This window comes from Lagenorhynchus albirostris, chromosome 1 (assembly GCF_949774975.1).
Source record: "Lagenorhynchus albirostris chromosome 1, mLagAlb1.1, whole genome shotgun sequence".
Lineage (NCBI taxonomy): Eukaryota > Metazoa > Chordata > Mammalia > Artiodactyla > Delphinidae > Lagenorhynchus > Lagenorhynchus albirostris.
Window position 1 is genome coordinate 156,984,482 of NC_083095.1, and position 27,368 is coordinate 157,011,849.

Sequence of the window (27,368 nt, forward strand, 5' to 3'; positions counted from 1 at the left end):
AACTTGTTTCTTTTTCTTCTGTTAAATTCACATAAACCAAATAAATTAAGCATAAAGTTAAACAGTAAACAAATAAAATTAAACACAGAATTAAATCTGAAGTTCGGCAATATTCAGGTTGACTTACTTTCTCTTGTGTTAAGTTTGCATAAAATTAAACTTAGTATATCTTACTGAAAACAAGTACAGACCTTCCTCGACTTATGATAGGGTTACATCCTGGTAAATGAATCGTAAGTTGAAAATATTAGCCCAGCCTACCTTAAACATGCTCAGAACACTTACATTAGCCTACAGTTGGGCAAAATCATCTAAAACAAAGCCTATTTTACAATAAAATGTTGAATATCTCATGTAATTTATTGAATCCTATACTGAAAGTGAAAACAGAACGGTTTACCAGTTGTTTGCCCTTGTGACTGTGTGGCTGACCAGGAGCTGTGGCTGCCACTGCCGGGCATCATGAGAGAGTATTGTACTGCATATCGCTAGCTCAAGAAAGCAGCAAAATTCAAAATGCGAAGTAGGGTTTCTACTGAATGTGTATCACTTTCACACCATAGTAAAGTTGAAAAATCATAAGTCAAACCATCATATATCAGGAACCATCTGTATAGTATGATCAAATGTTAAAGAAATAATATTGTCCATCCATCTATCCATCCACCCATCCATCCACACTTCGTATATACGGTTTAAAGATTTTTGTTTGAAGAGTAGAAACTAAGAGCTGGGGCCTGAAGTCAGCTTGGTTTGATCTTTGGCAAAAGTTACATAACCTTTCTGGCCCTTACCTGTGAAATGGGGATAAAAGTAGCATCAATGACATAGTGTTTTGTAAAGATTACATAAGACAATACATACAGAGACCTTAGATCAGCGCTTGTGATCTAGCAAGAGCTCAGTAAGTACTGGTTATTCCTGCTTTCACCAGGATCCAGATGGTATTTTACCCTCCTTGTGCTCTTCTGCACTTTGATACAGCATTATATATATTTTGGAGTTATCTGGACTTATTAGTAATATTCTAGCAAGCATATTATTTTAAATACATAATTTGGACAGTTCTACTACTTTCATTCGATTTATTTTTATGTGATAAAACATGTAAGAAACATGCAATTCTACAAAGAAATCTGGTAGAAAAAATTACTCCATTTGTATAAATATATAGTCAAACTTTTAGGAGCCCATCTGTGGTGATTTTAAACCATAACCACAAGTCTTTGACACTTTTCCGTTCAAAAGGTGCAGCCTAATTTCTCTCCACTTGAGAGTATGTAGAATTCATTTCTAAAGAATAGAGTATGACCTAAGTGACAGTATGTTACTTCTAAGACTAAGTCATAAGAAAAACATTGCTGCTTCCTCCTGGTTCTCTCTTTGAATCACCTGCAATAAGGGAAGCTGGCTACATGCCATGGGGACACTCTAAGAACTCCATGAAGAGATACACATGTTGAGGAAACAAGGCCTCCTGCCAACAGCCAACAAGGAACTGAGGACTTTAGCCAATAACAAAGAAGTGACCCATCTTGGAAGTGGATACTCCAGTCCCAGCCAAGCCTTCAGACTACAGTCACAGCCAAACTCATGAGTGACCCTCAGCCAGAATCACTCATTTAAGCCACCATCTGTGCTAGATAACAAATGTTTGTTTAACTGTCATGCAGCAATAGATAACTAATACACCATCTAACTGGTAAAGAAATAGAAACCATGTTTTAGTGTCAATAATGGCAGAGTAGCTTCTATCACACTAACTCTTCTAAAAGTAATAACTATAAACCCTGGACTAAATACTTATTTAAGAAAACACCACCTTTTTAAGGGCATTGGAAAGCTACCATAAGAAGGCAGGGGCAGGCAATTCAGTTCTTAAAAGAGCAACAATACTGGGTATGATGTGAGTTTATACTTTTCCTCTGAGGGAACTCCCCATTTCTCTTGATGCAGAGAAGCTAGAACTCCATCAGAAAAATGCAATCTTATTCTCCTGGGGAGTCGTGGAATGGAGTCTGGGATTGTTAGAGCAGGTGGAAATCGAGAGAAATCCTAGAAAGGAGAGAGCTACGGAAGAGGACATACTGAAACTTCCCTCAAACACTCAGCTAACCGCTGGACTAAACACGTTTAGGCAACTCTCTAAGAAGTCCAGGAGGAAAGGAAGAGCTGGAGGCTGAATGAGTGAGTGAGCAGATGTTCCAGCTGCTGCCCATTGCAGGGCAGTCAATTTGGAGTTTGAGTCTTGCCAAGTTAGAGGTGTTGGCTAAACACTTCAGTCTTTCCGCTGAAATACCAAAAGGGTCACTCTACCTAAGAGTAAAGATTATGTGCTTGGGCTAAAGGATTTTCTCTAAGGCTAAGGACAAATCAGAAAGAGATCAATCCTAAAAAAAAAGGAAAAATCAAGCCTCCATAAGTTCAAACTGAACTGACTGCAAGAACAAAACTCAACAGTATTCAAGGATAATAGGATCAAGAGTCCCCACAATGTAGCATAACAATGTCCGGTGTACAATAAAAAATTACTTGACATGCGCAAATGTGCACGTTGTAAAAAGAAATATCAATGATTGAAAACATACCCACATTCCCTATTTATCCCTCCCTGCACCTTTGGTATCCATAAGTTTGTTTTCTATGTCTGTGAGTATATTTCTGTTTTGATAATAAGTTCATTTTTATCATATTTTTAAAAATTCCACATATAAGTGATATCATATTTGTCTTTGACTTAAAATTGGAAATTTGGGATTAACAGATACACACTATATATAAAATAGATAAACAACAAAGACCTACTGTATAGCACAGGGAACTATATTCAATATTTTGTAATAACCTATAATGGAAAATAAGCTGAAAAAGATGTATATGTATATCTGTGTGTATAAATACACACACATATGAATCACTTTGCTGTACACCTGAAAAACAACTATACTTCAATTTTTAAAAAAAGAAATGGGGCGGAGTCAAGATGGCGTACTAGAAGGATGAGGAATTAGTGGCTCCGCACAACTAGGGCACCTACCAGGCACCCATGGGGGACCACGGACACCTAAGGGGACGGGAGGAACCCCCAGCGACCGGGTAGGACATGGGACGTGAGGGGAGTGAAGGGGGAGGTGAAGTGGAGGCAGGACGGGACTGGTGCCCCTGAGGGGTGGCTGGGGGAGGGGAAGAGATCCCACGCCCGAAGGGGGAAATTAGGGAACCACGGGGAGGGCAGAGGAACAAAAGAGAGCGTGGCCAGGTTTCCCCTGCCCACTTGGGCTCCCGGGAGCCTGCTGAAATCCTGGGCCTGATCCTCTGCCCACCTAGGCCCCCTCCAGCCACGTGGGTCCTGAGGGAGTGGGAGGGAGGGAAGGGGGAGCAAAAGTAAAGGCCAGACCTCCGGGACCGGCAACCCTGAGCAGTGGCTGGGGGAGGGGAAGAGTTCCTACACCCAGCGGGACCCACCCATGGTTAGGGGTCCCGCGGCGAGGGGGCAGACCCTGGGGGAGACGGTGAGGGAGGGGCGTGAAGGAACGGAAGGGAACGCGGCCAATGCTTTTCCTGTCCACTTAGGCACCGGGAAGCCTGCTGGGCTCCCGGGCCTAATCCTCTGCGCTCAGAGCCTCCCTCCTGCCATGCAGAGCCCAAGCCCCGCCCCACACCCTCACCCAGGCCCCTACCTCTACACTCGGAGACGCCCTCTGAGACCCCCTCCAACGTGCTGGGCCTAAACTCCACCCACAAACCCTCACTCAGGGCCCTACCTCCAAACTCTGGAACCCCACACTCCAGAGGCCCTCCTTTCGACTTGCTGCCTCTCCCCTTTCACTCAGGTCCTAAGCAGAGGCCCCGCCCCACGCTCAATCATCACCCCTCCCACCCGCCTAGGTCCTGCCCCACCCTAAACCCCACCCCTGCCTAAGTTCCACCCCCCCCACCACCTAAACACCCCCATAGCCAAGGCTTTTTTTTTTTCTTTTTTCCTCTTTTACACTGGGATTCTGTTTTACCTTGTTGATTCACTGTTGTTGATTCTTTTATATTTTTATTTTTCCTAATAAATCTTTTATTCTTCTAATTTTATTTTACTCTTTATACTTTGTTAGTGATCTCTCCTTTTGGCTTTTTGCCCCACCCACCCTTATTTTTTCTTTTTTCTGCTGTGGTTTTATTTCACTTTGTTGCAGCTGTTTCAATTATAGTTTTATTTTTCCTAATATATTTTTTATCCTAATTTTATTTTATTTTATTTTTATTTTTATTTTTTTTTGCGGTACGCGGGCCTCTCACTATTGTGGCCTCTCCTGTTGCGGAGCACAGGCTCCGGACACGCAGGCTCAGTGGCCGTGGCTAATGGGCCTAGCCGCTCCGCGGCATGTGGGATCTTCCCGGACCAGGGCACGAACCCGTGTCCCCTACATCAGCAGGTGGACTCTCAACCACTGCGCCACTGTTTTTTATTGTTGATATTGTACTGCTCCTTTCTTTCTTCCTTTTTTTTTCTTTCTTTTTTTTTTTTAACATGCCATGAAGCTTGCCAGATCTTGGTTCCCAGGCCGGAAGTTGGGCCCAAATGCCTGTGGTGGGAGCTCTGAGTCCAAACCACTGGACTAACAGAGAACCTCAGACCCCAGGGAATATCAATTGGAGCACAGCCTCCCGAAGGTCCTCATCTCAGCACCAAGACCCAGCTCTATCTAACTACCTGCAAACTCCAGTGCTGGACATCTCAGGCCAAACAACCAGTAAGACAGGAATACAGCACCACCCATAAAAAAAAAAAAAAAAAAATGAAGCGACAAAAAAAGGTTACAGATGAAGGAGCAAGGTAAAAACCTACAAGACCAAATAAGTGAAGATGAAATAGGCAACCTACCTGAAAAAGAATTCAGAGTAATGATAGTAAAGGTGATCCAAAATCTCAGAAACAGAATGGAGAAAATACAAGAAACACTTAACAAGGATCAGGAAGAACTAAAGAGCAAACAAACAATGATGAACAACACAATTACTGAAATTAAAAATACTCTAGAAGGAAACAGTAACAGAATAACTGAGGCAGAAGAACGGATAAGTGAGCTGGAAGATAAAATGCTGAAAATAACTGCCAGGGAGCAGAATAAAGAAAAAAGAATGAAAAGAATTGAGGACAGTCTCAGAGACTTCTGGGACAACGATAAACGCACCAACATTCGAATTATAGAGGTACCAGAAGAAGAAGAGAAAAAGAAAGGGGCTGAGAAAATATTTGAAGAGATTATAGCTGAAAACTTCCCTAACATGGGAAATAGTCAGTCAAGTCCAGAAAGCACAGAGAGTACCATACAGGGTAAACCCAAAGACAAACACGCCAAGACACATATTAATCAAACTATCAAAAATTAAATTCAAAGAAAACATATTAAAAGCAGCAAGGGAAAAACAACAAATAACATACAAGGGAATCTCCATAATGTTAACAGCTGATCTTTCAGCACAAACTCTGCAAGCCACAAGGGAGTGGCAGGACACGTTTAAAGTGATGGAAGGGAAAAACCAACAACCAAGATTACTCTACCCAGCAAGGATCTGATTCACATTCGATGGAGAAATTGAAACCTTTACAGATACGCAAAAGTTAAGAGAATTCAGCACCACCAAACCAGCTTTACAACAAATGCTAAAGGAACTTCTCTAGGCAGGAAACACAAGAGAAGGAAAAGACCTACAAAAACAAACCCAAAACAATTAAGAAAATGGTAATAGGAACACACATATCAATAATTACCTTAAACGTAAGGTAATTATTAAATGCTCCAACCAAATGACATACACTGCTGAATAAATACAAAAACAAGACCCATACATATGTTGTCTACAACAGACCCACTTCAGATCTAGGAACACATACAGACTGAAAGTGAGGGGATGGAAAAAGATATTCCATGCAAATGGAAATCAAAAGAAAGCTGGAGTAGCAATTCTCATATTAGACAAGATAGACTTTAAAATAAAGACTATTACAAGAGACACAGAAGGACACTACAAAATGATCAAGGGATCAATCCAAGAAGAAGATATAACAATTGTAAATATTTATGCACCCAACATAGGAGCACCTCAATACATAAGGCAAATGCTAACAGCCATAAAAGGGGAAACCAACAGTAACACAATCATAGTAGGGGACTTTAACACCCCACTTTCACCCATGGACAGATGAATCAAAATGAAAATAAATAAGAAACACAAGCTTAAATGATACATTAAACAAGATGGACTTAAATGATATTTATAGGACATTCCATCCAAAAACAACAGAATGCATTTTCTTCTCAAGTGCTCATGGAACATTCTCCAGGATAGATCATATTTTGGGTCACAAATCAAGCCTTGGTAAATTTAAGAAAACTGAAATCGTATCAAGTATCTTTTCCAACCACAGTGCTATGAGACTAGATACCAATTACAGGAAAAAATCTGTAAAAAATACAAACACATGGAAGCTAAACAATACACTACTAAATAACTAAGAGATCACTGAAGAAATCAAAGAGGAAATCAAAAAATACCTAGAAATAAATGACAATAAAAACACAACGACCCAAAACCTATGGGATGCAGCAAAAGCAGTTCTAAGAGGGAAGTTTGTAGCAATACAATCCTACCTCAAGAAACAAGAAACATCTCAAATAAACAACCTAACCTTACACCTAAAGCAATTAGAGAAAGAGGGACAAAAAGACCCCCACAGTTAGCAGAAGGAAAGAAATCATAAAGATTAGATCAGAAATAAATGAAAAAGAAATGGAGGAAACAATAGCAAACATCAATAAAACTAAAAGCTGGTTCTTTGAGAAGATAAACAAAATTGATAAACCATTAGCCAGCCTCATCAAGAAAAAAAGGGAGAAGACTCAAATCAGCAGAATTAGAAATGAAAAAGGAGAAGTAACAACTGACACTGCAGAAGTACAAAGGATCATGAGGGATTACTAGAAGCAACTATATGCCAATATTATGGACAACCTGGAAGAAATGGACAAATTCTTAAAAAAGCACAGCCTTCCAGAGTGAACCAGGAAGAAATAGAGAATATAAACAGACCAATCACAAGCACTGAAATTGAAACTGTGATTAAAAATCTTACAACAAACCAAAGCCCAGGACCAAATAGCTTCACAGGCAAATTCTATCAAACATTTAGAGAAGAGCAAACACCTATCCTTCTCAAACTCTTCCAAAATATAGCAGAGGGAGGAACACGCCCAAACTCACTCTATGAGGCCACCCTCACCCTGATACCAAAACCAGACAAGGATGCCACATAGAAAGAAAACTACAGGCCAGTATCACTGATGAACATAGATGCAAAAATCCTCAACAAAATACTAGCAAACAGAATCCAACAGCACATTAAAAGGATCATACACCATGATCAAGTGGGGTTTATCTCAGGAATGAAAGGATTATTCAATATACGCAAATCAATCAATCTGATACACCACATTAACAAATTGAAGGAGAAAAACCATATGATCATCTCAATAGATGCAGAAAAAGCTTTTGACAAAATTCAACACCCATTTATGATAAAAACTCTCCAGAAAGTAGGCAGAGAGGGAACCTACCTCAACATAATAAAGGCCATATATAACAAACCCACAGTCAACTTCATTCTCAATGGTGAAAAACTGAAACCATTTCCTCTAAGATCAGGAACAAGACAAGGGTGTCCACCCACCACTGTTATTCAACATAGTTTTGGAAGTTTTAGCCACAGTAATCAGAGAATAAATAGAAATAAAAGGAATCCAAATCAGAAAAGAAGAAGTAAAACTGTCCCTGTTGCAGATGACATGATAGTATACATAGAGAATCCTAAAGATGCTACCAGAAAACTACTAGAGCTGATCAATGAATCTGGTAAAGTAGCAGGATACAAAATTAATGCACAGAAATCTCTTGCATTCCTATACACTAATGATGAAAAATCTGAAAAAGAAGTAAGGACACACTCCCATTTACCACTGCAACAAAAAGAATAAAATACCTAGGAATAAACCTACCTAAGGAGACAAAAGACCTGTATGCAGAAAACTATAAGACACGGATGAAAGAAATTAAAGATGACACAGACAGATGGAGAGATATATCATGTTCTTAGATTGGAAGAATCAACATTGTGAAAATGACTATACTACCCACAGCAATCTACAGATTCAGTGCAATCCCTACCAAACTAACAATGGCATTTTTCACAGAACTAGAACAGAAAATTTCACGATTTGTATGGAAACACAAAAGACCCCGAATAGCCAAAACAATCCTGAGAAAGAAAAACGGAGCTGGAGGAATCAGGCTCCCTGACTTCAGACTATACTACAAAGCTACAATAAACAAGACAGTATGGTACTGGCACAAAAGAAGAAATATAGATCAATGGAACAGGATAGAAAGCCCAGAGATAATCCCATGCACATATGGTCGCCTTATCTTTGATAAAGGAGGCAAGAGTATACAATGGAGAAAAGACACCCTCTTCAATAAGTGGTTCTGGGAAAACTGGACAGCTACATGTAAAAGAATGAAATTAGAACACTTCCTAACACCATACACAAAAATAAACTCAAAATGGATTAGATACCTAAATTAAGGCCAGACAGTATAAAACTCTTAGAGGAAAATATAGGCAGAACACTCTATGACATAAATCACAGCAAGATCCTTTTTGACCCACCTCCTACAGAAATGAAATAAAAACAAAAATAAACAAATGGGACCTAGTGAAACTTAGAAGCTTTTGCACAGCAAAGGAAAACATAAACAAGACGAAAAGACAACCCTCAGAATGGGAGAAAATATTTGCAAATGAAGCAACTGACAAAAGATTAATCTCCAAAATATACAAGCAGCTCATGCAGCCTAATATCAAAAAAACAAACAACCCAATCCAAAAATGGGCAGAAGGCCTAAACAGACATTTCTCCAAAGAAGATATACAGACTGCCAACAAACACATGAAAAGATGCTCAACATCACTAATCATTAGAGAAATGCAAATCAAAACTACAATGAGGTATCACCTCATACCGGTCAGAAAGGCCATCATCAAAAAATCTACAAACAATAAATGTTGGTCAGAGTGCGGAGAAAAGGGAACCTCTTGCACTGTTGGTGGGAATGTAAACTGATAAAGCCACTATGGAGAACAGTATGGAGGTTCCTTAAAAACTAAAAATAGAACTACCATACAATACAGCAATCCCACTACTGGGCATATACCTTGAGAAAACCATAATTCAGAAAGAGTCATGTACCACAATGGTCACTGCAGCACTATTTACAACAGTCAGGACATGGAAGCAACCTAAGTGTCCATCGACAGATGAATGGATAAAGATGTTGCACGTATATACAATGGAATATTACTCAGCCATAAAAACAAATGAAATTAAGTTATTTGTAGTGAGGTGGATGGACCTAGAGTCTGTCATACAGAATGAAGTAAGTCAGAAAGAGAAAAACAAATACCATACGCTAACAGATATATATGGAATCTTAAAAAAAAAATGGTTCTGATGAACCTAGGGGCAGGAGAGGAATAAAGACACAGACGTAAAAATCGACTTTAGGACGCGGGGATGGGGAAAGGTAAGTTGGGACGAAGTGAGAGAGTAGCACTGACATATATACACTACCAAATATACAATAGATAGCTAGTGGGAAGCAGCTGCCCTGCACAGGGAGATCAGCTTGGTGCTTTGTGACCACCTAGAGGGGTGGGATAAGGAGGGTGGGAGGGAGACAAAAGAGGAAGGGGATATAGGGATATACATATGCATGTAGCTGATTCACTCTGTTATACAGCAGAAACTAACACAACACTGTAAAGCAATTATAGTCCAACAAAGATATGAAAAAAGAAAACAGTGAAGAAGGCATTCCACAGGAAAAAGAAAAAAAAGAAACGTACCCACAAATGACTTAGGTATTGGAATTAGTATAAAAGACTGTAAAAGAACTCATAAGTATGTTAAAGAGTCCGAAGTAATATATAGGTATAATGGGTGAAGAGAAGTGAAATGTAAGAAAAGATTTGGAAATATTAAAAAAAAAAAGCCAAATGGACATCACAGAACAGAAAAGCACAATATCTGAGTAGAAAAGAAAAAAAAATTCATTTGGGATCAACAACAGATTGAACACAACAAAAGAAAGGATTAGTGAACCTGAAGACAGTGCAAAAGAAATTATCAAATTTGAAGCACACAAATAAAAAAAGATTTTAAAAAATGTACACAGCCTCAACCTGTGAGGTATATCAAGCAATCTAACAAGTATAATTGGTGCCCAAAGAGAAAAGAGAGGAAACAGGATTGCAAAAGGTACTGACAGAAATTTTTCCAAATTTGATTTAGAAAAGAAGTAATAAGAATAATAACCCAGGAGGAAGCACAGCTAACCCCAAGCTGGATCAATATGAAAGAAATTACACCAAGGGACATTATAGTCACAAAGCACAGATAGAAAAAAAAAAAAAAGTTGCCAGAGGAACAAATCACGTTACATAAAGGGGAACAACAATAAGGTAAGTATGACAACTGACTCATCATCAGAAACAATGGATGCCAGAGACAATGGAATAGCATCTTTAAAGGGCTGAAAGAAAAACATGTCAGCCTAGAATTCTATGTTCAGTAAAATTGTTTTCAAAAATGAAGATGAAATTTAGATAAATTTCACCTAAAAGCTGAGATGACTTCTTGCCAGCATACCTACATGTAAAGAAATACTAAAATACTAAAAGAAATTCTCAGGCTGAAGAAAAATTGAAGCCAGTCAGAAGAAATATGAAGCCAGAAAATAAGGACGAGCACTGGGACTGATAAACATGTAGGTAAGTATATTTCTTTCCATAAGTATTTTAAAGCCAACTGTTTAAATAAGAATAAACATTGGGTTTATAATATATGAAGTAAAACACAAAAACAACGGCATAAAGAACAACAGTGAGTGTGAACTCAAATAATGTTTTAAGTTTATATACTATACATGAAGTGGTATAATATTAATTCCACATAGATTGGAATAAATTAGGATATCCATTTTAATCTCTTGAACAACAACTTTAAAAATAAAAAAGGTATAAAAAAGTAGAGCTCAGGGTCACACCAGGGGCATCTCAGAGAAATTCCCTGCTCTGTGTCAACATGTGGAGAGAGAAGCTATGTTAGAGGTGCCTGAAGACTGCCCTGTCCAGAGGTGGGCTTGGAGGGAGGGGCAGGAAGAGGTGCGGCTGCCTGTATTGCGAGGCTACAGCTGTATGCAGCAGCCTTGGAGACGTGGCTGTTACGGGTTCCCTGGGTCAATGCCAACCTCAAGCCCACACTATGTCTCCATTGCAAACCCAACCCCGTGTCACAGACAGTTTATACCCGTTGTCCAAGGACACAGAGCCAGTGGGTGGTGGGAATGGAACTGGTACCCAGGTCAGCCAGGGAGACGTCTCGTGGCTCTTCACTCATCAAGAGCTCCAAGGAGAACTTACACATCTCAACGTAAAAGAACTATCCACGAAGGAGTGAGGCCAGGTGACAGTCTCCTGATCTGTTCTGCAGGACACGCCCTTGGTGGTTAATGATGGCTGGTTAAATCCCAGCCACTTCAAAGGTTTCCAAGGGAAACAGCAGGCAGAGGGTCCTAAATAAGTGAAAGCTGGGGACCCTATTTTCAAAACTCAAGAAATTCCCCAGAGTTCTCCACCTTGTGCTGCTTGTAGTAGAGCTGAGGGAGCTAAACCACCTCCACAAAGGCAAAGCAGCAGAGAAGACCACAGCCCAGGAAGGCATCCCAGCATGGCCATCAGCGTGCGTGTGAGTACCTCCAAACCGAAAGCCAGTGCCCCAAGGCCAAGTGGACGGTCGAGGACAATTCATTGCCCCAGTCACACCTGCTCAGTGCCAGCTCAGTGATGCGCACCTACCAGGCACTGCAGAGGACTTACTGACTTACTGTCTGCCAGTCTGAGTTGTCAATCTGCCAGGCTCAGGGGGCGGGGGCAGGGGCAGGGGCGGGGGGCATGGAAGATGTGTGACTCTTTGCTCTAAAGCCCCATCCTAACAAAAGAAGCTTGACTCACAAATGGAGAAACCAAACAACAGAGCCAGAGACACCCAGGGTCAGGCGTGCTCCTTAAAGGGACCTGGAAGGCTGACCTCCCTCAGTAAACAAGACGAGGGGGGACACCTGGATTTGGGGAGCACTCCGTGGAGCAGAGAGGGCGTGAGAGGCCGTAAGTCATGGGTGGATTGAGCAGAACAGAGCAGCGGGGAGAGGTTTTTGGGGTGAGGCAAATGTTACCAGCTCGTCATAAACAGGGGAGACTGGGCATCTCCGGGGGACACTATGACAAATGTCCTCTGGCTAAAGCCGAGGGACAGGGCAGGAGCAGTGGGCCAGGATGCTCGAGCGGGAGTTGGGGCCAAGGAAAGGCCTTCGTCCCAAGTGAAAACCGTAAACCCTGCTGGGAGAGTCAGGGAGGGCAGGATGGGCAGCAGGAGGGGACCCACGCGGCCTATTAGGACTGGTCTGCTTGACAGCGGTGAGTCAGCAGCCGGACCCACAGGACCCGCGGAGGCTTTTCAGGCAAACCAGTGAGCAACACCTCTGCCTCCAGGCCCCTGGCAGCGTGAGGTCAGGCCCAGGGTCCGACTCGGCCACCGAGGCCAATGGAAGTGCCACTGCTGAGACTCGCAGGAGGGACACGTCCAGTACCCCTGCCCCAGGCCCGAGCCCCCGGGCAGCACACTCCTGGGCCTTACCTCCGATTTTTGCATTGTACGCGATGCCCACGATGCAGTAAGAGTTGTTGGCTGAAGCGGCGACCTCTCCCGCACAGCGAGTACCGTGTCTGAGGCAAAGGAAAAAACAAAGTTAGGACTCCGCCAGCACCTTGCAGTGGGTTCAGTGCCCTGCTCAGCTCTCCTGCAAGAAGAGTCATTATCCCTAAGCCCGGGGAGGATGCTGAAGCCTTCTCCCCACATCCCTTCCCATCGCCTCCCGCCCTCTGATGGCTGCTCCGGGAGGGGCATCAAGTGGGCTTTTGCACGGGCCTGGACCGTCCCGTTCCCCACCCCCGCCCCGCACCCCGTAGGCTGGCAAGGCCTTCCCGCCGCCCTGCAGACACGATGCTCCCGCATCAGGCTGAGTCTCCTGCTCCGGCGCCAGGGGCCCCAGCATCCCTCCTCCCAAGCTCTGCGTCCCCGCGACTGACAACACAGCGTAGACGCCTGCCTGGCTGCCAAGCTGAAGTAAGAACACACGAGAACCTAGATCCTGTGTCCTCTTGTGTCCCCCTCCTCCCACCCCATGCTCACCTCGGGCAGCCCCCCCACCCTTCCCACGGCCATTGCAGCAGGAGCCGAGGAAGAAAGCTCGAAATGGAACACTCAGCGGCGGTGGACAGACTAGGAAGAGGCCACCTGAAAAACAGATCGCTCCCCTCGGGTAATGACCCCGTTCTGCAACATGCTGCACCAGGTCAGTTCCTCCAGCAGAAGCCAAAAAATACCGGCGAGTTTAAGGAGCACATCTTTGAGAAGAGTCCACAGGGGATCAGAATCACTGAGTCAACTTTAAAACCACCTTTGAAACTAGTCCAGGGCTCATGCATTAGCCCTGGGGAGGCAGCCCTCTGTCCTCTGGACCTCGTGCGCCCACAGCCAGGGCTGCTCCCAAGTCACGCAGCCCACCGTCCCACTCAGCATTCAATCCTGCCCTTCATGGATCACTGTGCAGTGTCTGGATTATCCCTCCTGGCTCCCTGCACTCGGGGCTGGGAGACCAGGCGCCCTGCACCACTGGCGTGCTGGCGGCTGAGTGGGAAGGGCACCTGGGGACGTGAGGCTGGGGCCTTTGCAGGCTCCCTGGAGCGCCGTGGTCCGTCGTGCTGACTGCGTCTGCCGGCCGAGCCTCCCTGCACAGCACACTGTGGGCACCAGGATTTGAACCCCAGAATCAAATCAACCACAACCTAAAATATTATGGACGAAGACACACCTTGGCAAGCGTCGTGTCAACAGTGGAGAAGAAAGGGACTTCCCTGGTGGCGCAGTGGTTAAGAATCCACCTTCCAATGCAGGGGACATGGGTTCACTCCCTGATCAGGGAACTAAGATCCCACACGCATGCCACAACTAAGAGTTCACATGCCACAACTGAGGAGCCCGCCAGCCACAACTAAGGAGCACACATGCCGCAACTAAAGGAACTGGTGAGCTGCAGCTAAGACCCGGCACAACTAAAACAAATAAAATACAATTAAAAACAAAACAAAACCAAAGAAACAGTGGAGAAGAAAGAAACGGCTTCTGTTCTTCTCTAAATATTTTTGGAAGAATGGGAAGAGCTTGGGGCATGGGGCATGGGAAATGGGGCATGCTGACTGAGAAACGACAGGCAGGACACAGCAAACGAGCTCTAGGGCTGGGCTGGGGAAAGTGGACATCACCCCCAGGGCTGCCACCCACGGAGCCGAGTCACCTGATCTCTCCAGACCTCCCGCCTTCATTTGCAAAGTGACGATCACAAGCGTCACTGACTGAACACCCTCCGTGTGTGTCCCTCACCCATCACCCGACTCCCACCCACAGCCCTGGGGCATGGGGAGCCTCAGGCCACGAGACATCACCCAGCCTGCACAGAGGCACACAGCCAGGCCCAGGATCTGGGCCCCGATTTACCCAGCATCATTCACTCTTCTGCCACCTCCCTCGTGAGGTCACAGACAGACTCAAAAAGGCCCGGATATTGACCCATGCACTGTGGTCTGAACACAGCCGGCTGTGGAGACCACAAGATTTAAGGGTTACTCTTTTCAAATCCAACAGTGTTTCGAACAGGAACGATGCTGGTCCAACATCCATTGCTAGCTGACCATCAGGGGTGACGCCCCTTAGGAAGGGGCCGAATCCACCGAGGCTGCCTTGTGCCTGAAGGGCTGTGCAGGGCTGGCTCCTGGCTCAGCCCCAGACCCAGCCAGGCAGCCGGAGAGGTGCCTCTGACCCGTCACAGTTCCGGGATCCCGACTGTGGGCTAGCTCAACAGTGACTGCAGGGAGACGGAAAGGGAAGCAAGGAGGGGCCGGCCAAGTGACCAAGTGACATACTTGTTCTCATTGCTGGCATCATATCGCGGAGACGGGTCGTAATCGTTTCCATTGACGTCATAGCTCGCATAGGAATCCTAAGAAATGAAACCCTCGTGACCGAAGAGAAATGGCCGGGCATATCACAGCCCTGCTTTAAATTGTTTTTATGCCTCAATTGGAAACAGAGAAAAATGCACGCTTGGTACTCCCTTACTATAACTTTATATATATATATATATAAAATTTTGTATACATATATATATGTATGTATATATATTATGGTGGGAAATACACATAACAAAATTTACCACCCTAACCATGTTTAAGTGCACAGTTCAATGGCTTTAAGTACATTCACACTGCTGGGCAGCCGTCACCACCATCCATCCACAGAACGCTTTTCATCTTGCAAAACTTACAACTCTGTCCCCATGAAACACGAACTCCCCATCCCCCTCCCCAGCCCCTGGCACCCAGCATCTACTTTCTGTCTCTATGAATTCGACTCCTCTAGGGACCTCATGTAAGTGAAAGCATACAGTGTTTGTCCTTTTGTGACCTAGATAATGTCTTCATCGATATGGCTGATCTGTGTGGTCGCGTGCATCAGATAAAGGTTCATCCACGTGGTAGCAAGTGTCAGAATGTCCTTCATCTTATATTTTTAATATGCATGTTTTTGTGTATATACTTATAATCATAGTATTCGTGTAATATCCTAACATCCTTTTAAAACACATTATAAAAACTCTCCAGATGGTTGACTTCAAAACTGTCTTTTGCAAACTAGTATATATAGGATGGATAAGCAACAAGGTCCTACTGTATAGCACAGGGAACTATAGTCAATATCCTGTGATAAACCATAATGGAAAAGAACATGAAAAAAATATATATATGCATATTTGCTGTACAGCAGAAATTAAGACAAGACTGTACCCCAGGGGCCTCAGAATACTAAATACCTTTCTCACATTTACTACGTGCTGGGCTCTCTTCTTTACATTTATGAAGCCGTTTAATCCTCACAATTACCCGAGGAAGTAGTAGTCCTGTTACTAACCCCATTTTACAGAATGTGACACCGAAGCACAGAGAAGTCAAGTAAATTGCCCGGGGTCTCAGGGTTAATAAGCCGCAGAGCCAGGACAGGAGCCCCAGCAGTTTGGGTCCTAAGCCCACGTCTTAACCCTGCCATTTCTCACGTCGCTGATGTTGATCGGATGGCGACCTCCATGCACACGTCTCTGAGTTTCTTAGGACCCGTTCCCAGAAGTACATGTGAATCCTCTAACATGTGAACGAATCCCTCTGCGAACCCCTGGCTCCGGGTAGCAGGGAAGCTGGGTTCACCAGCCCACCCAGCTCAGTTTTCTGTACTGTCTGATATAGGGAGAGGTAGGCACCTTATCGTTTTATAAATGTGTCCTTGTTTAATGACCCATGCAGTTGAATGTCTCTGCATGCCAGTTGCCAGTTTTAAGGCTTGACTTACATAGTTTGGGGCCAGGTCGGGGTGATTCCGCTCTATGCCATCATCCAGGATGGTGACCACCACGTTTTTTCCCGTGTAGCCCCGCTTCCACGCCGCCTGGACATTCATTTCTGATCGGCAGCGACTGTTCTTGTCGCCACAATGCTGCAGGCACAGAAGACACAAAGCCCCCCCCCCACCACAGACACACCTGACACAGACCTGCAAACCCAGCAGAGGTGCTCCTATGCTCATAAGGGAATACGGAGAAAATGCTTTCCCGTGCCTGATAGAGCAGAACCCTCTTTCTACCACCCATTTCTGGGAACGGTCCACGTGGAGGGTCTACTTGCTTCTTCTGCCCCGGCAATCTGTCCATCACTTTCCCAGGACACCCACCGCCCTTCAGGGGCTCTGTTCACTACTCACCATGTAGTGACTCATACACCGTGCAGCCAATCGCTCCCCTGCTCAAAGAGCCCCTCCCCTTGGACTTTCACATAATTAAAAAAACTTCACAAGAAAGCTTGCACCTCACAGCATTAAAACAGGAGTTTTACACTCAGATGAAGTGTGTCTGTTTGGAGCTGTCATAAGAATTTAGCTTTGTTGGGGGAAATTGACCCATCTCAGAAACACAGCACTGCAAACGCTCCAGGGACAGAGAGGCCCACGCCCTACTCACCATGTACCACATGTTGGACCAAATGGGGTCGTTGAAATAAAGGGCCTGAGGGTCACTTCGCACCTGTCTCTTCACCCTGTGTTTAACTTCCTGTTGTTGGAGCCATTTCACCTACCAGGGGAGAAACGCAGTTACTTTTTGTTTTAAAAACCATCTCCTGGTTTCACGTGGCCTCCTCGTAGGTGCTCCAGCTGTCCTTTTCCATGAACATCTGTGTCTATTAGATGTCTTGGATGGTAAATTCCAAGGAGATGTTTTCACTTCAAGTGATCATATTTGAAAGACAAGAACTAGTCTGGGTCTGTAGGGGAGGGAATAGGACCACTCTCATAGAGTTTGAAATGATTCTACTAAAAAAAAAAAAAAGACCTTGTGAAGTTGCCAACAGATTCTCTGGTGACCCTTGTCCCTAATTAAAAGGAAATACATGCAAGGGTATGAAAAGAGTGAAGAGAGGGGAGAAACCGGTCAAATGGTGATCAGGAGTTGGAAGTAAAATGTTTTACAGGGAGGATACGGTTAATTATGATAATCCATATATTGGCATTTTTAGCAGCTTCTGCAAACATGGTACCAAAGCATGTACAGAAAACCTAAAAAGGGATACAGCAAACTATTAAGAGCAGCAATTCCTTGATGGTGACACTATTATTCATTTAAAATTTTAAAATTATTTTAAGGGTTTTATAAACTTCTTTCAATCGGCATGATCTGCCTTCACAACCAAGGAAAAAAGCTTGAGAGGCAGGATAAATATTATTTAAGAGCAGCAATCCAGGAGGCTGGCTGCCTGGATTCAAAAGCCAGCCCCACACTCACCAGCTGTGTGACTCAGTCGGTTAGCCTCCCTGGCCTCACCTGTATGATGGGCATCACTGTGGCCTGTCATGAGGGAGCAGTGGCATATAAAGCATGCACATCACTGCTTGGCACGTGGCTGTATTATCCTCACATGTGTGTATGTGTGTGTGTAAGAGTTTTTCAAGGTGGAAGAGTTTTTTCACTTTTATTTATTTACCTATTTATTTTAAAATTAATTTTTTTATTTATTGGCTGTGTTGGGTCTTCCTTGCTGCGCTCGGGCTTTCTCTAGTTGCGGCGAGCGGGGGCTACTCTTCGTTGTGGTGCATGGGCTTCTCACTGCGGTGGTTTCTCTTGTTGTGGAGCATGGGCTCTAGGCGTGCGGGCTTCAGTAGTTGTGGCACGTGGGCTCGGTAGTTGTGGCTCGCGGGCTCTAGAGCGCAGGCTCAGTAGCTGTGGTGCACGGGCTTAGTTGCTCCACGGCATGTGGGGTCTTCCCAGACCAGGGCTCGAACCTGTGTCCCCTGCATTGGCAGGCAGATTCTTAACCACTGCGCCACCAGGGAAGTCTGAGTTTTTTCACTTTTAAAAGATGTGGGACCTGAATCCCTGTGCCCTGAACCGAAACATTTTCTTGGTCCTGCTGCTATGCGCCCCCGATTCAGTACACCTCCCGCTGGGGCTCAGCTCTGCACAGGGGGCTGAGATGGGCAGGATGCGGGCAGCAGGCCCTGCTCTCAGAAGTTTGTGCTCCAGTCAGGGGCTCCCACCACACAGCACAGGGTGTGATGCAGGCTCCAAGAAGGCAACAGGTGGCCCAGGGCAGAGAAGGTGAAGGGGAGAAGGAGGATGGAGCCTCCGGGAGGGTGATGATGGGGGACCCTGGCTGACCTGGAGGCCAGGCCAAGGCCGGTGACCCCAGGGGAATGAAAGCACAAAGTCCGAGGGTCAAGCTGCTCCCCTCAGACCGCTCAGCCTCGACCTCCCCACATGGTCCTGAGGGAGGAGAGGACAGCCTCATTCACATCTAAGAGTGACGACTGATCTCAAGGCATTGTTGGTCACCAGGACAAAATGCTTAGAAAGAAATATCACAGCCTGTCCCCCCACCAATGTGACTTGTCTACAAAACACCAGTAGATCAGCTTCCTGAGAGATGCCGCAAAGAGCTCAAAAACAATTTGGATTAGGCACTAAAACAAGCCCAGGCCCAAGTCCTGGATCATTTATAGTTGCCACTGATAGATACTTCCATGGAAAATAAAACTCTACAGTGAGATATTTTGCTCATAACACCCTCTGATGGCATTTTGCAACTTCCTCATATATTACTGCCTGAACCAGAAAGCTTTTACTCAGTATCAAAAACCTAAGGCTGTATATCCTAACCTGCTAGGCAACCTGTTGTAAAGTACAGTGGTAGGCAAGCCACTGACAGCTCCAAGCTCCCGGGATGCTCCCGTCCACCCTGCCTGGCTGACTCACTACCCATTTTACTGGCACCAGTGCCTTCCAACTGTGGTGCCCACCAGGCTTTACTTCCTGTCCCAGAGGAGGTGAACCCTCCTCTTCCAAGCCTGAGTAGGTGACTCCCCCGAATCAGGCAGGTGACATGGGGAAGCATGTTGCCAGAAGTCACAAAACAATCCCCTAGTGGGATAAAAGAGTGAGGGCACCTGGCCTCCAGTCGTTCCTGGGCTCTGGGTAAGAACCCAACTTAACACACAGTTCTGAGGGTCGGCTGTGATGGCCCAGGGCCCGCGGCAGAGCTGGAGGCTCTCCTTGTGGCGTGGTCCCGGGGAAGCCCTCTCCCCTGAGACAGGTCATTGTAAGACTCTGAGAGACAGCCAGGCACTGTAGGCCAATGGAACTGGATGTAACAAATTACTCGCCAGGGCTGTGGAGATGGATTCACAGGTGACCTCCCAGTCACAGAGGCTGACTCAGCCAGCGGTCACTGGTCAGAGCCTGCTCCCCGTCTCCTCTCTCCAGGCTCCAGCCACTGCCTTGCTTCTCACCCAACTCCAGGAAAGGGCGGGGGCTCCTGGATCCCATCATCCTGGCCTCTTCCAGATTTGCCCTGATTTCTCTGGAGAGCACAACCCCCGTGGTCCCTTATTCGCTCACCAAAGCTGCACTGAGTCTCACTGTGTGTCCGGCGCTAGGTTCTAGGAACATGAGTATGAGTGTAAATACCACTGGTTCCCATCCAGGACCAAGGCCCCTGTCCCACCCTCCAGCTCAGACCCAGAACTCTGCTTCAGGGGCCCCTCAGGTTGGAACCCAGAGCCAGCTGGCCTCTCCGGGAAGGTCAGGGGTGCCGATGACCCAAATCCAAGTGCCTGAAACTTCAGCTTTCCCAAAGGGTACCCTCATCACGAACAGTGATGCTCTTTATGACAAAGGAACACACAGTTCAGGATCCCTAAGGACGTGTGTCGCTCGTGGAATTCATTCTTCTGCAGAGCTCGCAAACAGACGGTGAGCTGGAACTGACCAATCACAAGTACTGAAATTGAAACTGTGATTTAAAAACTTCCAACTAACAAAAGCCCAGGACCAGATGGCTTCACAGGCGAATTCTATCATTTAGAGAAGAGTTAACACCTATCCTTCTGAAGCTATTCCAAAAAATGCAGAGGAAGGAATACAAGCGGTGAGCTGGTGGTGATGGGGAGAGTCAGGCTGGGAGGGGGCCAGACTGTGATGTTCTTCCTGTGATGATCTCTACGAGGAAAAGCAACCTGAGATGCTCAGGAGAACTGGCAGTACGCTTCCTCCCCTGAGAGGGCTCGTGCAAGAGGAAAGTCATCATAGTTTGCTGGCAGTCTGCCCGGCTGTCACTTTACACTGTAGCTTCGTTCGTGCTCTGCTCATCAGATCCCTCAGAACTCCTTGAGGAGGTGTTCAGACTTTCTCTTGGTGAAAAAGGCAGGGGGCAGACAGCGGTGCACACTGTCTGCCTTTCAAGGCCATAGGAATATACTTGGAAGGTAAGTCCTAAACCCGGGTAAGCCTGCAAATGAGTGGGCCTGGGGCACGTTAAAATACACATTGCGACTAAGCGTGCGTTTAAGAGCTGAGCTTCTTAGGAAGAGAACCAATCACTCTGCAAAGCCTTCAGATCACTGGAGTGAAGGAAGGGGAAATATCACTGAGAAGAAAGGCCCTGCTCATTCCACATCACTCTCTTTAGGTTTTGTAGAGAGTTGACTGGTGGCCTCCCAAAAGGTACATTCACCCAGAACCAGTGAATGTGGCCTCCCTTGGGAAAAGGGTCTTTGAACATGTGATTAAGTTAAAGCTCTGGTGAGGTGGTCATGCTGTGCCCTAAATCCAATGACAAGTGTCCTTACAAAGGACAGGCAAAGGGAGGTTGAGACACAGGAGGAGGAGGCCTTGTGAAGACAGATTCCACAAGCTGAGGAGTATCTGGAACCAGGAGCTGGAAGAGGCAAGGAAGGACGCTCCCTGAGAGCCCTCAGAGGGACCACTGCCCTGCCGACACCTCAGCTTCAGACTTGTGGACTCCAGACTGTGAGATAACGCATCTCTGTTGTTTTAAGCCACCCAGTTGTTGGTCATTTGTTACAGCCGCCCTGGGAGACTGATACAGGTTTAAATCACAGCCTTGATCAGGGTTGAGATTTTAAATGTTTGAGAATCCATGAGGCTGTCCTGCTAAACGGAGGATCCAGAGGCCCCCAGAGGATGGGCTGAGGCTGCAGAAAAGCACTGGAGCGGGGGTGGGACTCAAGGCAGCAGCTCTTACCCAAAATTTTATTTCTTTTAATTTCATGCAGGATCTTTGCTGTGACATGTGGGATCTTTTTAGTTGCGGCATGCGAACTCTTAGTTGCGGCATGTGGGATCTAGTTCCCTGGCCAGGGATCGAACCTGGGCCCCCTGCATTGGGAACGTGTAGTCTTAGCCACTGGACCACCAGGGAAGTCCCCCAGTATCTGAAAAACCAGAACAGAATGGCCATCCCAGTGTACCCAGCTCTGGCTGGCAGGCTCACCCACATAAGCCTGCAGCCCCCACCCTAACGGCTCTCCCCTGCACATCTCAGGGCCCTGGACACCTCTCCCCGCCGTTCTCTGAAACTAAAGCTGCCCCAAAGTGGGTCCTGCCCCCTATACCCAGGTCCCTCTCACCCTCCTGATTCTCGTAACTCATCAGCACTAAAGCCCACCTGTCCCCCAAGTCAGAACAAAGCTGGGATCCTCTCCAACACGAGTGTCACACATTCCATCTCCTCAAGGGGTCAGGATCCCATCCCCAAGATTCACCATGGCAACGATCCCCTGGCATCTGGATGGTCACGTGACTCTTGGGGTGTCCCTGCCCCATGACCAATGCATGATGCGGTCTGACCCCCAACCAGGGCCTCCTCCAGCCCCGCCTCTCGTCCCCCCGGCTACCCCCCACCCACAGGCCTGACTCTCACGGTGCCCCTTCACTGGGCCAACTTACTTGTGTTCCACTTTAACCCTCCCCACCCTGGCATCTTTCCCTGACACTCAGGGAGGCCAGGGTGGCCCCCTGGGCTCCTGTGCCCCCACAGGTGTGTGCGTGGTGATGCTGCCTCCACCCCAGGACATGGACATCATCTGTTCAGAAGCCCATTTTCCCCCAGAGGGAGGGATGCGTCTCCGTCACGCTTGTTTCTCCAGCTCTCAGCCAACACCTGCCTGTAACAGGGACCTGCTCGGCAAAGATCTGCTGGCAAAGATCTCCTGTCCTCCTTCTTCCTGAAAAGGCAAATTGAAAGCTGACGCTGCAAAGTTAGGTGTGTCTCTGCCAGGGACGAGGGGCTTCCCTGACCTGACTTGTCCGGCACGGACCGCAGCTGTGGTCGGATGTGTCCAGGGTCGGTGTGACTACCCTCTGCTCCCCACTGGCGTGTGCGGACAGCGTGGGCTGTGTTTCACTCACCGCTATACTTCTGTGTGCCGGGCGACGCACAGTATACAGAGGAGTTCACTAAATGCTCCCTGAACGAAGGAATGAAGTTAGATGAATACACTTCAGATATAAAATATGTTGTAACCACAGTCAGACTTTCAGAAACACTTTGGAGTAGACAGTGCGACTGGGTCTTCATGACCCTCAGGTGACCTCCATGGAGTTTTTGTGGAAGATCAGTGATTTTGGACAAGAGCAAGGTTTGTCACCTGCAACCCCAGCTCAACACAGAGTATCTCTCCTGGGCAAACCTCTATAAACCTGTATAAAGTGTCTTGACCTCTTCAAAGTCATATTTTGAAGGTGGGACTTCACTCTGACCCTCTTCCTTTTATCCATTTTCTGTATGTTTCCTGTTAAACATTCTTGTCACGAAGACTTTATCATCTTCTCATGATGAGATGAAGAGCAACGCTTTCTTTTGGAGGCAACGCTTCCTCCAGCTTTCTTCTTGAGAAGTCAAATTAAAATTCGGTATCTGTTGAAAGTCGCTCTGTAGATAAGAGGAGGTAAACTTAAAAGATGCTAGAGGGACTTCCCTGGTGGTGCAGTGGATAAGACTCTGCGCTCCCAATGCAGGGGGCCCAGGTTCAATCCCTGACCAGGGAACTGGATCCCATTTGCATGCCACAACTAAGGAGCCCACTTGCCGCAACTAAGACCTGGTGCAACCAAATAAATAAATAAATATTTTTTTAAAAAAAGAATGTTAATAAACTATTCCCTTAAAAAACTTTATGTTTTAAAAAAAATAAAAAGATGCTTAGAAAGAAGCAATGTAAACGAGCAGGATCCCAATCTGCACTGCCGGTCGTACAGCTGTCCGAGCGTCGTCTAGGCAGGCGCGCCTTGGGCAGCCCCAGCGCATCCTCCTCCCGGGGCCACGGGCACACTGCCAGAACAGAAGGCAGCCTGGCACATCAGTCCTGGGTTCAACAAGCGCAAAAGGGGGTTGCTGTCACGTTGTTTTCAAGTTTCCTCCTAGGAGCCAAGGCCACCAGAGAGAGCATGAATGACCCCTGCATTCCACCCAAAGCCACCACACGCCTACGCTCTGCCCTAAAGCCGTCGACCTCTAACGGGCTCCACCAGGCTCGGGAAGCCCCAGGGCATCTTTAGGAGCTGGTAGGTCCTAGAAGGGGCTCCAGGGCTTTACTCTAAGAGGGAGCTAAGGCAACAAAGGCTGTTCTCCGAGATCCTCGTCCCCATACCCTCCAGATCTCCACCGGTGCGAGGGGAAGAGCAGTGCGTTCTATTTAGGGTTCGTGTTCATACACAGCTGTGTCCAGGGCAAGGGAGACAGCTCTGGCCAGCTTTCCCTTTTCTTTTCCCCTTATCTTCATCAAAGGACATTTCATTCTGTCACTGTGTAAGGACAGGGATTCCCTCCACCGTTTGCTGTGACAGAGGCAGCCCTGCCTGCAGATCAAGGCAAATCCTTGGAAGATGTCAGAGGCCAGACCCCCAAGTGTCCAGGGGCCCCCAGATCCTCAGGCCTCTTCCAGGAGAGAACAGTGCAGCGGGAGCATGGGGGAAGGTCAACCTTTGACCCCGTCCTCTGTGCCTCAGCCTCCAGCTGAGGGAGGGGCCGAACCAGCCCATTTCTGTGACCCCTGCACTCAGCAGCCTGGACCCTTACATCTCAAGTCCCGTCAACACCGACTGCTCTCAACAACTGTCCCAACACGTGTTGGGTCAACTTCCCACCAGCTGAAGAGCACTGAGAAGTTAACTCGCCAAGTGAGGATTCAAAGAAAGGAAAATAATCCTCCCTGACAAGTGCGCGTCACCTTACAGTTTGCAAGGCGGTCCTTCTCTCAGGACAAGCAATGGTTCAGGAACGTAGGAGCTGAGTGGTAGCCAAGCTGGGGACTTCCCGCCTGGGGCCCAGAGATCCTAGAGGACGGAAGGGCAGGCTTACGTCCCAGGAACCCCCAGAAGCTGTATGCAGAGCAGTGTGGACGTGAGCACATGACTTCTTTTCTCCTCTGGAGAGAGAGAATGTCCACAACTTCCATCAGCTTTGCAGAGGGGCCTGTGATTCCGACATGGGTAAGAAGCATGGGACTCAGCCGGGCTCGTGGAGGTGGCAAGTGGATTGGCGTCCGACTGCATACGAGGATTGATACTCCCACGCTTATCTTCCTGGGGCAGAGGGCACCAGCCCCACAAGCGAGTGATGGTTAAACAGCCTTGTTAGATCATGTCTCAGGGAGACGCTCAAGCCCTCCTGAGGGTACCACCTGGGGTGGGGAGGAGATGCCGGGTTGCTATGGAAATCCATGAGTCAGGGCAGTAGAAGAGGCAGAGGAGAAGGAAGACGAACCAAAAATCTGATCTAACTCAGCCTAGGAGACCTCCCCCTCCTCCTCCCACATCACAGAGGCAAGCGGGGACCCAGGCCTGTCCCCCCTTCCTCAACAGGCCACTTCTTGAATTCGTTCCACCCAAGCTGAACTACACGGGCCAAAAGGTGACCACTTACAGCTGGTGAGAGCCGGCACCACTCCTCCTGCTAATACTGGGAAACATGAATGGACTTCGGGAAATCAGGGCTCTGATGGGAAGCACCGCATCCCCGAGAATCACCTGCCTCCACTCACACAGGACGGACAGGCGGCCGAAGGAGCCCTGCTCTCCACGGTCACCAGCCGGACGCTGGTCAGCACGCTGCCCGGGCCCCATGTCCGTCGTTCTGCAGCCTGATGAATTCAAGCCCTCTTCAAGGCTTCTGTCACAATTTAACCAAGGCCACAAGATACTTCTAAAGTCCTTTAAGTAAAAAGAAGTTGATGAGCAAATGGTAACAGATACAACTTGCTACGTGAACCTACTCCCTGAAAACAGATCTGTTTCAATAAACACTGACTAAGGGTCCGTCTGCTATTTACTGGGTAGCCTGCCGGACCTGGAGTGAAAGCAAGTGAGGGCGGCCCTGGCCCTGGAGAACGTGACACGCCCCGGCACAAGGCGGGCTGTGTGCGTCTCACCCTGAGCTCCCCCCGCCCCCCATCCCCCTGCCTCTCACGGCTTCTGCCCGGCCTCGCGCTCCAGGCCTCCTGGAACCACCTGCAGCTCCCACCAGCCGTGTCCCTGGTCCCTGTCATTACTGGATCCCCAGCAAATGAAACCCCTCCTCGCTCCCACCTGGGCCTGCGGTCCTGGCACTGTCTCCAAGGCGGGCAGGAAACAGACGTTACAGGAACAAAGTGGGGGCCCGAGAGCCGATGGATGGGCTCCTTACCACCCTCACGGCGCTGGGAACCTCAGGGAGGGGGACGCCCAAGTGACCACTAAACCCTTTAAGATGGTACGTCCCCTGCAGCAGCGGGCAGCTGCGAACACGGCCAGATGCACTCTGGCCCTGTCACTTCCATGCTGGGACAAGATCTGAACAGCCACGACCCCTCCGCTCCTGGAGTCCCTGGGGAAGGCAGATGCTGAGGGGACCTCGCAGACCCGGAGCGCTGACACCCAACCGCTAGGAGCAGCCGCTGAGCCAGCTCCCGGTGGCGGGATGCACAGGCCGAGACCAGAGAGAGACACAGGGGTAGCCAGTATGTGCAAAGGCTGCACAGGGGGAGAGGGCAAATGTCATCCGATGAGGATCTTAAAGGCCAGCGTGGCGGGGGCCCAGGGGCCACAGGGAGGCCAGACCAAGGGGGACCTGGGCAGGGCGTTCCCAGGGGCGGTGGCACCATGACAGGCGTGTTTCATAGGCTCCCTCGGGACAGTGGAGAGCAGACTGGTGTTGGGCAAGGATGCCCACAGCTGGCCAGTGAGAGGGGCCGTGCAGCGTCCAGGTGCCAGAGGACAGGCCTGGGGCACGGGCTGCATGGGTGGTGGACGGAGGGTGGGGAACGGGCATGGGGCAGGGGGCGGCTTCTCTGTGAGACAGAGGTGCGGACAGGGATGGTCACTCGGCTTTGGGATGCGGTGACTTTGAGACATCTTGGAGGCATCTAAGTGGAAGCGTCAAGCCTGCCGGTGAAATCATAAAGCACCATCTTTTAAAGCCTATTTGAAAATTCTAACTGCTTACCAACTGGTAGCGTCCAGTTCACTAGACCCAGCAGGGCTGTGCTGAAACGTGAAGAGACAGCTGAAGCCCTGCTGTCCCCACGCGGGTGAACCTGTCGGGCCCTGTGTGGCAGCCCACCCTCCCCCCAGCCCATCTCGCAGTTCATCAACCCCCAGATCAATGTGGTCACTTCCTGTCTATGTGCTGGTATTTGCCAGGAACTTTTTGTTTGTTTGCACTCCAAATGGCTCTAGCACACAAGACTGTCAGATAAAATTCCCTCTGTGGT

General features: G+C 47.5%; 1 protein-coding gene across 4 annotated transcripts in view; it reads right to left on the reverse strand.

Annotated features, from left to right (window-relative positions):
* Window positions 1-27,368, reverse strand: part of PCSK6 (proprotein convertase subtilisin/kexin type 6) — a 189,886-nt gene that overhangs the window by 111,062 nt on the left and 51,456 nt on the right. For all 4 annotated transcript variants that reach the window (XM_060156779.1, XM_060156770.1, XM_060156764.1 and 1 more), the window contains exons 3-6: window positions 17,290-17,400; window positions 16,626-16,769; window positions 15,149-15,225; window positions 12,804-12,892 (exon numbers count right to left, since the gene is read on the reverse strand). In XM_060156779.1, the coding sequence (XP_060012762.1) occupies window positions 12,804-12,892; window positions 15,149-15,225; window positions 16,626-16,769; window positions 17,290-17,400 (421 nt within the window). The remainder of the gene's footprint in view (window positions 1-12,803; window positions 12,893-15,148; window positions 15,226-16,625; window positions 16,770-17,289; window positions 17,401-27,368) is intronic.